Source organism: Emydura macquarii, unplaced genomic scaffold (genome assembly GCF_026122565.2).
Source record: "Emydura macquarii macquarii isolate MOO-44397 ecotype Brisbane River unplaced genomic scaffold, CSIRO-AGI_Emac_v2 contig_3062, whole genome shotgun sequence".
Classification (NCBI taxonomy): Eukaryota; Metazoa; Chordata; order Testudines; family Chelidae; genus Emydura; species Emydura macquarii.
The window spans coordinates 1321552-1338084 of NW_027133199.1; the positions used below are offsets into that span (position 1 = coordinate 1321552).

Genomic DNA, 16533 nt, shown 5'->3' on the forward strand with positions numbered 1-16533 from the left:
CAATCTTAAGTGGTGTGGAAAAAGTGAAAAGAGAAGTGTTATTTACTCTTTCCCCCGATACAAAAGACAGGCGACACCTGATGAAATTAGTAGGCAGCAAGTTTAATACATACAAGAGGAAATACTTTTTCACACAATGCACAGTTTACCTGAGAAACTCATTGTCATGGAACATTGCAATGGCCAAAAGTATAACTGGGTTCAAAAAAGAACTAGATAAATTCATGGAAGATAGGTCCATCAATGGCTATTAGCCAAGATGGTCAGGGGTATAACCGTATGCTCCAGGCTACCTTAAACCTTTGACTGCCAGTATCCAGGAGGGGAAGACATAATTGCCCTGGTCTGTACATTCCCCTGGAAGCTCTTTTACTGGCCACTGCCAGAGCCATGACACTGGGCTAGACGTACCATTGCTGACTCAGTAGGGCAGTTCTTTTGTTCTTATGACATTTGTAAATCACCAGGTCCAGATAACTTACATCCAAGACTTTTAACAGAGCTGGCTAAGGAGCTCACTAGACTGTTGATGTTGATTTTCAATAACCTTGGAGCATTGGAGATGATCCAGAAGACTGGAAGAAAGCTAATGTCATGCCAATTTTAAAAAGGGTGATGACCCGGGTAATTATAGATCAATCAGCCTGACATTAATCCCAGGCAAGATAACTGAGCAGTTGATATGGGATGCAATTAATAAAGAATTAAAGAAGGGTAATTAATGCAAATCAACATGGTCTTATGGGCAATAGAGCCTTTCAAACTAACCTGGTATCTTTTTTTAAAAATAAGATTACAAAATTGACTGATAGTGGTAATAGTGTTGATGTAATATACTTAGACTTCTGTAAAACATTTTATTTGGTACAGCATGACATTGACTAAAAACTAGAATATGAAAGTAAAATGGCACACATTAAATGGATTAAAAGTTGGCTAACAGGTCTCAAAATATAATTGTAAATTGGGAATTGTTATTAAGTGGGTGTGTTTCCGGGGGGTCCCGCAGGGATCAATTCTTGGCCCCATGATATTTAACTTTTTTATCAATGACCTGGAAGAAAAGAAAATAGTCACTGATAAAGACAGAAATTGGGGAATGGTAAATAAGGAACAGGGCAGGTCACTGATTCAGAGTGATCTGGATCTAGATCTCTTGGTAAACTAGGTGCTAGCAAACAACATGCATTTTAATAAGGCTAAAAAAACCATATAATCTAGGAAACAAAGAATGTAGGCCATACTTACAGGATGGGGGACCCGATCCTGGGAAACAGTGACTCTGAAAAAGATTTGGGGGGCATAGTAGATAATCAGCTGAACATGAGCACTGAGTGTGAAGCTGTGGCAAAAGGACTAATGCGATCCTGGAATGCACAAACAGGGGAATCTGAATTAGGAATAGAGAGCTTATTTTACCTCTATACCAGCACTGATGTGAGCTCTGCTGGAATTGTGTGTCCATTTCTGCTGCCCACAATTTAAGAAGGATGTTAATAAATTTGAAAGGGTTCAGAGAAGTGCCTTGAGAATGATTAAAGGCTTAGAAAACATGCCTTATAGTGATAGACTCGAATAGCTCAGTCTATTTAGCTTAAAAAGAGGGTTAAGAGCTGACTTGATTACAGTATATACAAGTATCTACATGAGGAACAAATATTTAAAAATGGGGTCTTCAATTTGGCAGAGAAAGGCATAACATGACTCAATGGCTGGAAGCTGAAGTTAGACAAATTCAGATCAGAACTAAGGTGTAAATTTTTAATAGTGAAAGTAATTAACCATTGGAACAACTTACCCAGAGTTGTGATGGATTCTCCATCATTGAATTTTTAAATCAAGATTAGATCATTTTAAAGATAAATGATGTGTGCTAGAAATTATTTTGGGGAAGTTTTATGTCCTTTTATAAAGGAGGTTAGACTAGGTTAGACTAGAAGATCATAATGGTCCCTTCTGGCCTGGGAATCTATGAATTTATTATATTTTCCTAGTAAGTTATAAAATAACCACATTTTAATTCTCTTGTTGCTCAGAATGAAGCCTCCCTCTGCCAAATTCTTCCACTGGGTTCCTTCCTTTCTGTACATCATTTTCAAGCATTTTGCTGGGAGCCTTGGAGCTGAGGACAAACTTCAGTCCTTGTACATCTCTGCTCCCATTGCTTCCTAATTGTTTTCTTGCCCTTCATGCTGCTCTCAGTCCTATCTCCTAACTACTTCCTATGCTGTCTTCTCCCAGGCTGTACCTTAAAACAGCATTCTGTTTCGTCTGCTCCACACACCCTCACTTCCCTTTTCCACTTTCAAATTTACTTATTTAAAAAAACAAAACAAAATATAATTTTTCACCTCAGATCTCCTTGCTGATCAAAATATAGGCTTTTTTGTGCTTAAAATGTATTGACTCTGTATTGTATCAGTTGGATTTAGATTGCCTGGTGGTGGGGCAAGTACTTTGACTTGTGTGTCTAGATTGTTGTGTACACAGAGTACTCTGTTAAATTACAATAATTGACCAAACAAATAAGTGTGAGGGCTAACAGCAAAAATGTCAGATAAAATTATTAATAAAAGTCAGAACTTGTTACTGGTTTATTCTGCAGTTATGTTATCTAGATCATTCACCAAAGACTATGGCACATCACTAGAAATACCCCAGAAAGCATGCATTTGATAATGTAGCCTTTTATACTTTTAAGGAGGAAGTTCCCTTATTTTGTCTGGTTAGCAGGCATAAAAAGCTGTTGTGATGGTAGTATTTATGCCTTCAAGCACAGGACCTCCCATGTTTCTGGTAGTGGGGCCTGAATTCCAAAGCCAGTGCCTTTTTTCCCCACGAGCATAACAACAGAATTCAGTGTCTAGCTCCACATACTTAGTGTGGGGGCTTTAGGACTGAGTACAGGTTTTGATCACACAGAGAAAAGTGTCATAATATTGCTTTTCCAGGATTGCTAAATAAATACTAGATTATTCTGAAGTTGCTACCCTATTCTCACATTGTTACTGCTGGGTAGAGAAGTTAGTATTTGTTTACTTCAAAATCATAGCAACGGGAGAAGAGGCACCAGACCAAGTACTGTTTTGCTGGATGCTCAGACAAGTTCTAAGAAAATAGACACGCAGTATACTCAAACGTTATATAAATCATGAATCACCTTTACAAACATTACCCTGCCCAACTGCTTTGATTAAAAATATTTAGTCCAGAAGTGGCATGCATCTTAATGCAAAAATGTACAAAGAATCAAGTTAGTTTCTCAAATGATATGCCAAAGACTTTGCTATCTGTATTCCCATTACATATCAGGGGTGGATGGGAAGTGAACTTTTCACAAAAGACATGTTCTCACTATTCACATGTTCAGATGATACTGTACATAGCTCTGAAACTGTAATAATCCTATGGAAATTCCTCCTTTAGTTTCTCAACAATTAACACACTAGAATTGGGGTTGGATTTTACTTTGTTTTTCCCCAAATATTCATTCAACTACAGATGTTTAATTAAAGGTTGTTAAACAATTTAACTCCTCAGAAGAATACAAATAAGAGCTGTTAATGAAGTAAATATCTGTTTAATTTACAAACATCAGTAGCATTACTGATATCAGTCCAAATAAGACAAAGCACACTGCATTACACATGTACATCTAACTTTTTCTGTAAAAAAAAATAAAAAAAATAAAATTGAAAAAACATCTGCATTTTTTACAGGGTATCCTGGGATTTACTGAAAGAAGAACACAACCCACTATGAATCATTACCAGTTCTACAATGTAATTTAGCAGCAACATATTAACATGGGGAACATTAGGACAATAAAGTAGCTTTATTATTTGGAAAAAGTCACTTTTCATGATAGTACAGCCTTTTTTTCCCCCCTTTTTTTTTTTTTTTTTTAAAAAAAGGTAAGGAGCTCCAAGGGCATATTAATTTGTAAAGGTCTACTTTCTAGTGTCATTTTCTACACACCATTTTATTTTCTGTAAGTACTGTATATATAGGGAAAATTTACTTCTATACATTTGCCATCTAGTGTAAAGACATTTTCTCTCATACGTTACAAGTTCTCAGGAGGCGTCCTGCATGTCTGCTAAATGTGAAAACTGCAGACTATTATCGCTTTCAGTTTCAGACACCAAGTGTTGAGTTACTAAGGAAAAACAACAAAACAAAACAAAAAAACAGACCAAACACATTTACCCCAAGATGACATGCTATGTTAGTTCTATTGCAAAAAATCCTGATTTTTAAGTCTCTTTTTTTTTTTTTTTTAAACAAAATACAAAAATATCAGGACAAATATAAATTAATATATATTAAAGTATTGAAAAACAGTAAAAGGGATGGCCTAAAAAGGTTAAGGACAACGTACGTTGATACAATAAATATTTCTCAATGAAACCGAATACTGTATAGAGCTGTTTAGAACTCAGAAACAAAAATCCATATTATTTCTAATTTATCCATCAATAATCTATTTTGATCATCCCCTTGACATTTATATTACAAAAAAATTAATACTGGAAAAGGGTAGATAAACATTTTTGTATGCTTCTTTTGCTAACATGCTGACATGAAAGTATACATCCTCAGAAGATTTCAGGATTATAGTATATTCTCACATTTTCACCTCTCCCATCCACTAAATGGGCTCCTCATATTCCCAGATGCTTAATAATTATGCCAAACAAAATGCATCACATACATTTGTTAAACCAGTATAATCTGATTCCCTTCACTCACAACTCTTCCTCATCCATAAGTAAGTAATTGGTATGGTCTGTCAAGATAGTAAAATATACTGATATGAAAGTGAAAAAACAAGCCTCATGTTCTGGTCAATTTTTCATCATGAGCTGTAGGTTGAAAGTCATACGCGTATAATATCAGTTTATCTTCAGCATATTATAAAGAAGAATCCGTGTTAAAAGCAGTTACATTTCCCATTACTGTTGCAGTGTTAAAGGGTCTTTTTTTTTTTTCTTCAAAGCTCCTCTTGGTTACGAAAAGTCTCAGTTCAAGCACTTGAATCTTTTTGCAAATGAAGAAAAAGTCTTTATTCTCTTAATAAAAATAAGTCTGTTCTGTATTTTACAATATATTTCAAATATTTCCACTATGAAGCATTAATTAGTCCGACATGGTCAATAAGTATACAACATTTTCAAAAGACAAGTGTGACAGGGACACATTTAGGAGGGGCACTTTGTACAGCCACACTTCACCACCTTCTCAACCTCGTCCACAAATGAGGACCCATCAGTGCATTCAAAAGAATATTTCCGTCTCTTGCTCCTTAGTGGTCCGCAGCACTGCCCACTTGAACATCCTCCTTTACATTCTAGTCTCGATACCTTCTTGGTCGTCTGGCACGCGGCATACCCTTGCTGCTTTTGGTAGTAATCTCTGATTCGTTCCCCTCGACAAGAGATTTCTGTGAAAAACAAAATGATGTTTTAAAGATGCAGGTCACAGAACGGTTTATAATACAGAGTTTAGCTAAGAAGATGCCAAACTTCTAAATACAATGCTATTTAAAGTTTGACTTTCATTATAGATCAGAAACAAATGATTTCACTGTGCATTGTTTTCTTAATGAAGAATTTTAACTTCTTCTTGCCCTCTATTTTCAGTAACGTTTATATTGTGTACATGTAAATCATAAATACAATGTTAGTATAATTACAAGAAAACTGGAAGATAAAATCTTTATTACACAAATACACATCTTTTGTTCTTACATTGCTTGCAGCTGGTTCTGTGTACCATAGGGAACTGTTTCATAGAGCATGCAATTTAATTTATTAGCTCCGGAGTTTAATATTGTTCAATCTATTATTAAATACAGGTTACATACATTCCACTAACTTCATAAATTACTGAGATATAAAACCATCTAAAATGTGACATTTGTTAAAAGTTGTACAAGTATATTCCTCTATTCTAGTCACATTGATGCACAATACAAAATAAATGCCAGCTGGGGTAAAAGAAAAAAGAGGAGGGTAGGAAGGCAGTGCTTTGACAGACAAAGGAAAAAAGAAAAAGGTAGGAGAAAAAGTCATCCTGTTTTTATCCATCTCACCTGCATAATTCGCTGTGATATATCAGTTGAAGCTGAGAGGTCAAAAGTAGAGTTTGTGATAAAACTAGGAGCAGAATCATTGGATTTGGCTTCTCAGTTGCAGAAGACAGAGAAACAATAAATACAGAAAGATACAGCAGGTAAAAGGTAAAAGTTATATATGTATATAGCAAAAATGTGCTTCTCAATAAAGGCAAAAAGAGAAATGTTTTCACAGCAAAACACGATGAAAAAATCTTCAAAGTAAATAATTAATGTTCAAATTTGTTAGATTTTTCTCTCCCTGAGACAAGCCCTTTACAATGTATTAAAAACAACAACACCACCACAAATGTGTATTGTGAAAAAACATATTGGTAATGTTTTGATTGTTCATGTTCTAACACCAAATAATGATAACATGCTGAATTATTTACCTTTATCACAGCTGTCCCCAGTATATCCGCTGCTGCATTCGCAATATGGTTTTCCAAGGCCGGAAAGCCTGCATTTTCCATGTTTACACCTGATGGACTGGCAGGGGTTAAACAGCTCTTCCTCTTCATCACAGAGGACTCCCCCATGTCCCTGCAGGCATTTACAACTGTATGAAAATGCATTGATTGGCAAGCAGGTACCATGTACACATCTACAGGGGAAACAAGCCCAAGAGAATAAAAATTACATTATTCATCAAAGTTTAGGCTAAGCAACATTAACTACAAATAGTTTGGATTGTACTCAAAAAGAAATTGCTTAGAGACTTTTTTTTTTAAAAGATGCAAATAAGTGGTTTATATAATTTTTTTAATAATTGGTATGAAAGTTTACAGAAAATACACTGCAGTATAGGATTCTATTCTGTTATTGCCAGAAAACAGCCACTGTAGATGTGTTATGGAAGTCTTGTACAGATCAGAATTAAATAAATCCGGCATTCTCATTTTTAATGAGAGTTTGGGCGTACAAAGAATGCAAGATCAGATCTCAAATGAACAAACTCCTTAGAATTAAACTTGAATAGTGAAAAGAAAATGTTACTTACCTGTACTTTTGCTTCTTTGAAAGTATCATATCACAAGATACTCATGCCTGCGGTTTTGTGTTCCCAGCACAAAACAGGTCAGTATTTCCCAAGCTCAGAGCTTTTTGGCCCTCTAAAGCCATGGCTGGTCACAATGCCTGCCTCCCCCACAAATTCAGGGATCATTCACCAACAACTGTTATAGCTTCTGGTTCTATATGCTTCCAGCCAGATACTGACTGCATGGGAAGCCAGTGATCCTCATTTCCACTGGAATCTCAAGATCCACTGAGATTGCATCTTATAAAGACATGCCACAGTTACTACACGATTTTCTGTTTTGGCCATGAGACCTGACATTTGTAACATGATCAAACTATCCCCACCTTCCATTGGACTTGTGATATACTGCGTCCTGGCCTGGGGCTGAAAGATTAAGTTAAGCTGCATATACCAGGCTGCCTATATACATTGCTGGAGCACATAGTAAATCACGATCCTTTAAAAGAGGTATGATGTTTCCCAGGTGGACAATTTTTAATTTTATTTCACCAGACACAAGCTGAAATCTAGGAGAATTAATTCTTTTTAAGAATCAGGAATTATCTGATTGCCACCTTTTTGACTTGATGGCACAGGGTCAGTGGCTTTCTTCCTAGGAGGAATTTTATTTCCTGTAATGTTATTCCTGATACACTAATTTCCTGGACATATATTGTTCCTAGGGGAACAATCTGGTCGGATGGAGATCAAGTCAATTCCAGCACTCCTACTCAGAATCACTCTGATGTTTCTCCTTCTTCTCTCCAGCCTCATCAGTGGAATCAAAATTATGCTCATCTCCACATTTGTATCATTGTTTCCACATGCGTGATTCTGCAAAGTGTACTTAAAAGGGTGTCAGGAAAGTCAATGTTGCTATAGAAGACATTGACACCATTTGTACCAAGTCTGAGCACAATGCCTTCTCCCATCCACTGCAGGCTGTGCTGAAACAAACTGCATATAGCACAGCTTTGCCTGCACTGACATATCTGACCCAAGGGTTTCAACACCGGCACATGCAAGACTCCTGGTGTGCCAAGACCTCTGACCTGCTTCAGCACTGGGCCTGCTGCCTGTTATGTCTGAATCTGTATGACTAGAGCAATTCAGTCCCCTAGCCTGAGTTCATTTCCAAATGCTGCATGTGTTCAGAGTGTGATATCCAGAAGCTTCCAGGCTCAGTTTCAGAGGGTCCAGGGCTTCAGCAGTGTCACAAGTCTGCTGGCTCTCATGTGACTGCAGTTAGTCCTTTGGTTGAAGCAACTCAACATCCAAGGAAGAGCCAGAGCTTAGGACATCGAATCTGTGATGTTGGGCTGAGGATGCCTGATATGCTTTAAAGAGGTGGTCTCTGACGACAATACAAACTGCATCAAGCCAACTAGTGATGATATGTTGGATTTAGAAGGTAATCGGGTCTATGTCTATGCCAAGTCTCAGCATCCAGCACATAATCTTGAACCCACAGATTCTTTGAAGCACTCCAGGCCAAACTGGAATAAAACAGGGGAAATACAACCTAGATGAAGCTACTATAAGGTGGGTGCATAACTGGTTGGAAAACTGTTCCCAGAGAGTAGTTACCAGGGGTTCATAGTCAAGCTGGAAGGGCATATTGAGTGGGGTCCCGCAGGGATCAGTTCTAGGTCCAGTTCTGTTCAAGATCTTCATCAGTGATTTAGATAATGGCATAGATAGCACACTTATAACGTCTGTGGATGATACCAAGCTAGGAGGTGTTGCAAGTGCTTTGAAGGATAGGATTAAAACTCAAAGTGATCTGGACAAACTGGAGAAATGGTCATAAGAAAACAGGATGAAATTCAATAAGGACCAATAAAAAGTACTCCACTTAGGAAGGAACAATCAGTTGCATACATACAAAATGGGAAATGACTGCCTAAGAAGGAGTACTGTGGAAAGGAATCTGGGGGTCACAGTGGATCACAATCTAAATATGAGTCAACAATATAACACTGTTACCAAAAAAAAAAAAAAAAAAAAATCAAACATCATTTTAGGATGCATTAGCAGGAGTGTTGTAAAGCAAGACACAAGAAGTAATTCTTTCACTCTAGTCCATGCAGATTATGCCTCAACTAGAGTATTGTGTCCAGTTCTGGGCACCACATTTCTGAAAAGATATGGACACATTGGAGAAAGTCTAGAGAAGAGAAGCAAAAATGACTAAAGGTCTAGAAAACATGACCTATGAGGGAAGATTGAAAAAACTGGGCTTGTTTAGTCTGGAGAAGAGAAGACTGGGGGGAGGGAGGGGGAGAACATAACAGTTTTCAAGTACATAAAAGGTTGTTACAAGAAGGAGAAAGAAAATTTTTTCTCTTTAACTACTGAGGATAGGACAAGAAGCTATGGGCTTAAATTGCAGCATGGGAGGTTTAGGTTGGACGTTAGGAAAAACTTCCTAACTTTCAGGGTAATTAAGCACTGGAATACATTGCCTAGGGAGGTTGTGGAATCTCCATCATTGGAAATTTTTAAGAGCAGGTTAGACAAACACCTGTCAGGGATAGTCTACATAATATTTAATCCTGCTATAAGTGCAGGGGACTGGACTAGATGACCTCTCAAGGTCCCTTCCAGTTCTGTGATTCTATGAAAAGAAACAGCAAATCAAGTGCAGTGTCTTGGTCCTTATCTCCAAGGTGCTCAATGACCAGGACCCAACATAACTAAAAGATTGCCAAAAGCTCCAGAACGAGGATCCTGGTCAAGAACTCTGCTTTTCAGGCACAATGGAACTTCCTACCATATGGGTAAAGCTCATCTGGGCAGGAGTCAGAACTTTTTTGGGGGGGCTGGCCCGAGACTGTGCAATGAACTACCACAGGAACCAAGGACCATCACAAACTTCAATATCTTTCATTTCAAGTGCAAGGTGAACATCTTCAGTTGGCCTTCTCCAGCATGACCACACAGAAGAGCGTACATTCAAAGAACATGACATAAAAATACATGAAAAAATCCAAAAACAAAACAGAACACAATGTAGTTCTCCCGTTGGGGAGAGGATGAGAGAAAGAGCAAATCACTCACGATAGATTTTAGTCATGTCGCCTAATGCGCTACTGGAAGATGCTCAGCCATTACAATGATGAAGGTTGTATAGAAATCCATATAAAATAGAATAGAATTCTCTCTTTCTATTCTATTTCTTTCTATTAGGGGTGCCTCTAATTGGGTCGTTAGGTGCCCCTCACACAAAGATTGATGGCTGGTATCTCCATACTATGTTTGACTCCCAAAGGATGAAATGCAGCAGATTTGCTCATCTGTGATGGACATCTTGCAGCTGCATCTGTTTCTGGAAGCCACTGGGTCTTCCTTTATTCCTCTTTCTGAGATGTAAAGAAAAGGGTTATCCTGGAAAAGAAACTTTGTGAACAAAAAACCAGGAACTTAGTGCTATGCTGAGTGCTGAAATGTTTCAAAACTTCACTTATGTGGCTTTGGGAGTACAGTTGTAAACTTCAGAGTGTCGAAACATTCTGAAGTCAGTGCAAACAAACTGTGCTGAAATACTAAGCCAAAGTCATCAATAGTATCAACACAAAATATGCAAAAAGGACACAATCACTCTGCCCACGAGCTGAAAAACAACTCAATAGAATCTCTGAGAAAAACCCAAAGCGAACCCATTGGACATCAAAGGAACTTGGTGGTTTTGGGCCATGTAGGCTGGACCACTGAAAAAAGCAAGCAGACAAGAAAAACAAACAAGCCCTGTGTTTTTGGAGCTAATTGCAACAATGAGAGCTCAGTGATAGAGGTCCCAGAAGTCCAGCTGCAGCTATCACAGGGAGTTGCTTGCCTAATCATGGTCAAGAAAGTTGCATGGGGAGAGGTAACAACAAACTGTGGCACATGACCAGTAGGTGATAAAAAGCTTTGAGCTGGTGAAATTCCTGACCTGCTTTGTGCTGGATGCCCATCACCCAACATGAACCTTGTGAGGATGCTTTTTATATCTATCTAGAGAAATATTCAACAGGAATATGCAGCTAAAATGGTTTACCCAAAATATATTAAAACAAAATTGCAACTCATTAGTTACTAACATCCCTGATTATGGACTTAACACAGAAGTTAGACCTTGCCTGTGGAAAAAATAGCTATCAGCTGATTCATGTGACAATATGGAAATATACTTGGAATACCATGGAATATACCATGGAAGGATAAAGGAGTTTGCAGCGCAAGTGGTGTTCTCATCCATCCTCCCTGTTGAAGGAAAAGGCCGAGGTAGGGACCGTCGCATTGCAGAAGTAAATGCGTGGTTACGCAGGTGGTGTCAGAGAGAGGGCTTTGGATTCTTCGATAATGGGATGTTGTTCCAGAAAGAAGGATTATTAGGAAGAGATGGGATTAACCTAACGAAGAGAGGGAAGAGTATCTTTGTGGACAGGCTGGCTAACTTAGTGAGGAGGGCTTTAAACTAGGTTCGATGAGGGACGGAGACCTAAGCCTGAAGGTAAGTGGGGAAGTGGGACACCACAATGAAGCAGAAGGAGAAGGATGCAGCAGGGGAAGCCTCCTGATTCATACTGAGAAAGTAGGGCAATCAGCTAGTTATCTCAAGTGCCTATACACAAATGCAAGAAGCCTGAGAAACAAGCAGGAGGAATTGGAAGTCCTGGCACAGTCAAGAAACTATGACATGATTGGAATAACTGAGACTTGGTGGAATAACTCACACAACTGGAGCACTGTCATGGATGGGTATAAACTGTTCAGGAAGGACAGGCAGGGGCGAAAGGGTAGAGGAGTTGCACTGTATGTAAGAGAGCTCTATGATTGTTCTGAGCTCCAGTATGAAACTGGAGATAAGCCAGTTGAGAGTCTCTGGGTTAAGCTTAGAAGCTAGAACAATAAGGGTGATATTGTGGTGGGTGTCGGTTACAGACCACCAGACCAGGAGGACGAGGTAGATGAGGCTTTCTTCAGTAACTAGGGAAAGTTTCCAGTTCACAGGACTTGATTCTTATGGGGGACTTCAATCACCCTGACATCTGCTGGAAGAGCAATACAGCAGAGCACAAACAATCCAGGAAGTTTTTGGATAGTGTTGCAGACAACTTCCTGGTGCAAGTGCTGGAGCAACCAACTAGGGGCCATGCTTCTCTTGACCTGCTGCTCACAAACAGGGAAGATTTGGTAGAGGAAGTAGAAGTGGGTGGCACCCTAGGCAGCAGTGACCATGAGATAGTCAAGTTCAGGATCCTGACAAAAGGAAGAAAGGAGAACAGCAGGATATGGACCATGGACTTCAGAAAAGCAGACTTTGACTCCCTCAGGGAGCTGATGGGCAGGATCTCCTGGGAGGCTAATATGAGGGGGGAAAGGAATCCAAGAGAGCTGGCTATATTTTAAAGAAACCTTATTGAAGGCACAGGAACAAACCATCCCGATGTGCAGAAAGAATAGCAAATATGGTAGGCGTCCAGGTTGGCTTAACAAAGAAGTTTTTGGTGAACTTAAACATAAAAAAGAAGCTTACAAGAAGTGGAAGCTTGGTCAGATGACTAGGGAGGAGTATAAAAATGCTGCTCGAACATGCAGGAATGAAATCAGGAAGGCCACAGCACAACTGGAGTTGCAGCTAGCAAGGGACGTGAAGGGGAACAAGAAGGGTTTCTACAGGTATGTTACCAACAAGACGAAGATTAGGGAAAGTGTGGGCCCCTTACAGAATGGGGGAGGCAACCTAGTGACAGAGGATGTTGAGAAAGCTGAGGTACTCAATGCCTTTTTTGCCTGTCTTCACAGACAAGGTCAGCTCCCAGACTACTGCACTGGGTGGCACAGAATGGGAAGGAGGTGAACATCCCGCAGTGCTGAAGGAACAGGTCCAAGACTATTTAGAAAGATTGGACATACACAAGTCCATGGGTTCAGATGCAATGCACCAGAGGCTGCTGAGGGAGTTGGCTGATGTGATTTCAGAGCCATTGGCTATTATCTTTGAAAGCTCGTGGCAATTTGGAGAGGTCCCTGATGACTGGAAAAAAGCAAATATAGTGCTCATCTTCAAGAAAGGGAGGAAAGAGGAACTACAGACCAGTCAGCCTCACCTCAATCCCTGGAAAAATCATGGAGCAGGTCCTCAAGGAATCCATTTTAAGGCACTTGGAAGAGAGGAAGGTGATCAGGAACAGTCAACACGGATTCACCAAGGGAAAGTCATGCCTGACCAACCTGATTGCTTTCTATGAAGAGGTGACTGGCTCTGTGGATGTGGGGAAAGCGGTGGACGTGATATACCTTGACTTTAGCAAAGCTTTTGATATGGTCTCTCACAGTATTCTTAACAGCAAGTTAAGGAAGTATGGGTTGGATGAATGGACTATAAAATGGATAGAGAACTGGCTAGAGCATAGGGCACAACGAGTAGTGATCAATGGCTCCATGTCTAGCTGGCAGCTGGTCACAAGCAGAGTGCCCCAGGGGTCGGTGCTGGGGCTGGTTTTGTTCAACATCTTCATTAATGATCTAGAGGATGGGGTAGATTGCACCTTCAGCAAGTTTGCAGATGACACTAAACTAAGGGGAATGGTAGATACCTTGGAAGGTAGGGATAGGATACAGAAGGACCTAAACAAACTGGAGGATTGTGCCAAAAGAAATCTGATGAGGTTCAACAAGGACAAGTGCAGAGTCCTGCACCTAGGACGGAAAATCCCATACATAGCTACAGACTGGGGACTGACGAGCTAGGCAGCAGTTCTGCAGAAAAGGACCTGGGGATTACAGTGGATAAGAAGCTGGATATGAGTCAGCAGTGTGCCCTGGTTGCAAGAAGGCTAATAGCATATTGGGCTGCATTAGGAGGAGCATTGCCAGCAGATCGCAGGAAGTGATTATTCCCGTCTATTCGGCATTGGTGAGGCCGCATTTGGAGTATTGTGTCCAGTTTTGGGCCCCCCCACTACAAAAAGGATGTGGACAAGTTGGAGAGAATCCAGCGGAGGGCAACAAAAATGAGGAGAGGCTGAGGGAACTAGGCTTGTTTAGTCTGCAGAAGAGAAGAATGAGGGGGGATTTGATAGCAGGCTTTAAGTACCTGAAAGGGGGGTCCACGGAGGATGGAGCTAGGTTGTTCTCAGTGGTGGCAGACGACAGAACAAGGAGCAACGGTCCCAAATTGCAGTGGGGGAGATCTAGGTTGGACATCAGGAAAAAGTTTTTCACTAGGAGGGTGGTGAAGCACTGGAATGGATTACCTAGAGAGGTGGTGGAATCTCCATCTTTAGAGGTTTTTAAGCTGCGGCTTGACAAAACCCTCGCTGGGATTATTTAGCTGAAGTTAGTCCTGCTTTGAGCAGGGGGTTGGACTAGATGACCTCCTGAGGTCCCTTCCAACTCTATGATTCTATAAAAAATAGTTATGATGAGAACATTTACTTCCTCCTGAGAAACAGTTAATAAATAGTTTTCTGAAATACTCTAACAAAATTATGAATACAGAAATGGATGCATGTTTTATTTGTAAATCTCCCTGATTATTTCTTATGCCAATCCTCATGTCTTATATCGATAGTCATATTCACACCAATGTAGTTCACACTGCAGAAGGTGTGCACAAGTACCTAGGTACCGTCTGTTGTGGTCTTTGGTGGGACTTGAGAGGTAGAACAGAAATCTCGACACACCATCTGCACTGGGAAGTTTTACTCATTAATAATGTTTAAAAAATGAATGGGCATATCCAGGCTATTCCACAAATACTATAGAATGCTGTCACATGCTGCTGCAGCTGAAGTTTCTGAGTGCTCTTCGAGTTCAGCCTGCAAAAGACTATGCTGCAGTGATACAAACTTGGAGAGTAACTTACTCCCACATGCATGGTATATTTGTATCTCGCTGAAAACGTTTGAACTTTAAATTGAATGTACATAACAGGAAAGTCATATTGACATTAGAAAATTAAATTATAGCTTTGTCTTGAGAAAGAACATACTTATTTCCGAGACAAGGGTCATTGGTTTGCTGATCACAAAGTGGTCCAGTCCACCCTCCTTCACACTCGCAGGTAAAGCCTGACTGGCTTGTAGCATGGCAGATTCCATGCACACACACTTTCTTGTGACAGGGCTCACAACCAGGAAGAATTCCCACTTGCAGTGGCACATTTCTGAAGTCCTGCAATTCGCTATTGATGTATAGATTACGGATGCAGCCATGGAAGCTGGTGCCATTCTGGCCTGGAGACTGGCGTAGTGCTGCAACGTTGTTTTTCACAGGCATGCCTAGAAAATGATCATCAACTCATGAATACCTTGTTTGATAGGTACAGTTTTGTATTCTTTTTTATTGTTGTTTTTATTAATTAAAAATAATTGTTTCCAATTAACCATTCATAGATATGGAACACGCAGTTATCAGAAATGGGCTCAAAATCTGAATCTAGATATGGTTTAAGTATGGTTCAAGTTAGGCAACAACAAAATATATTATGCTAATCTTGTGGTATTTCATCCACGTAAGGTGAAAACTTCACAAGATCAGCTGATCTCACAACATTACTACCATCTTGGACTGAAGAGTTCAGAAGCATGCAGACCAAAATCAGAAAACAGGCCTCTTTCAGTTCTGGACCACACTCAAGGTCTCCACTGTAGAAATGGGTTCAGATTCAGGGATTCAGATAGGAACCTTACAGAACTGAAAAGTTTAGGTCTGAAATTCTGGTTTTGGCCCATTTCTAAGAGGTATAGATGACACTGTTTTCTCAACCTCTCTTTCCATTCACAAACAAATTACATTAAAAATACAGTTTCTGTTGAAATTTAGCATATAGGGTCTGATTTTCAGAGATGCTGAGCATCCAGAACTTCATTGGGAGCTGTGGAAGAGCTCAACACTTCCGAAAATAAAGCCCACACTTCTTGTGTGTGAAATTTTGTGTGCAAAAATTTCACAAAAATGAGCAGCTATTTGAGTTATCCAACTCTTACAAATACTTTCAGACATTTTTACTGTAGCAAAGCTCAAAACCAGATTTTTAAAAAAACTTCACAATTTTGCATTTGCATAGTCTTAAAAGAAGATGGCATACTATACAATTAAATAATAATAATTCAGTACTGAAATAATGAACTTATGGAAATCTTTGAAAGGTGCAAAATCCCATACCACTGATTATTTTCACAATTGTAAGATCTGTTCCAATCTACAATTGTTACAGAGGCCACTTGGGGGGAATGAGGTAGGGTAGATATAGGTGCTGCAATTAAATATACCCTTTAACAATTTTGGATTTTAATTCAGAATGAGTACTGCTATAAAACACTATGTTTTTGCAGCAGTATTTAATTCAATTTATAGACCTATCACCTGCATATCAGTCAAATAATTGTTTCACAAATGCTTA

The 16533-nt window shown here is 39.5% G+C and overlaps 1 protein-coding gene across 2 annotated transcripts in view; it reads right to left on the minus strand.

Moving 5' to 3' along the window:
• Positions 1-3564: 3564 nt before the first annotated feature.
• Positions 3565-16533, minus strand: part of SLIT2 (slit guidance ligand 2) — a 370853-nt gene continuing 357884 nt past the window's right edge. The window contains exons 34-36 of one of the 2 annotated variants that reach the window (XM_067530343.1): positions 15121-15409; positions 6511-6722; positions 3565-5443 (exon numbers count right to left, since the gene is read on the minus strand). In XM_067530343.1, coding sequence (XP_067386444.1) covers positions 5202-5443; positions 6511-6722; positions 15121-15409 — 743 coding nt within the window. In that variant the 3' untranslated portion in view covers positions 3565-5201. The remainder of the gene's footprint in view (positions 5444-6510; positions 6723-15120; positions 15410-16533) is intronic. The other variant, XM_067530344.1, reaches the window with a different exon arrangement.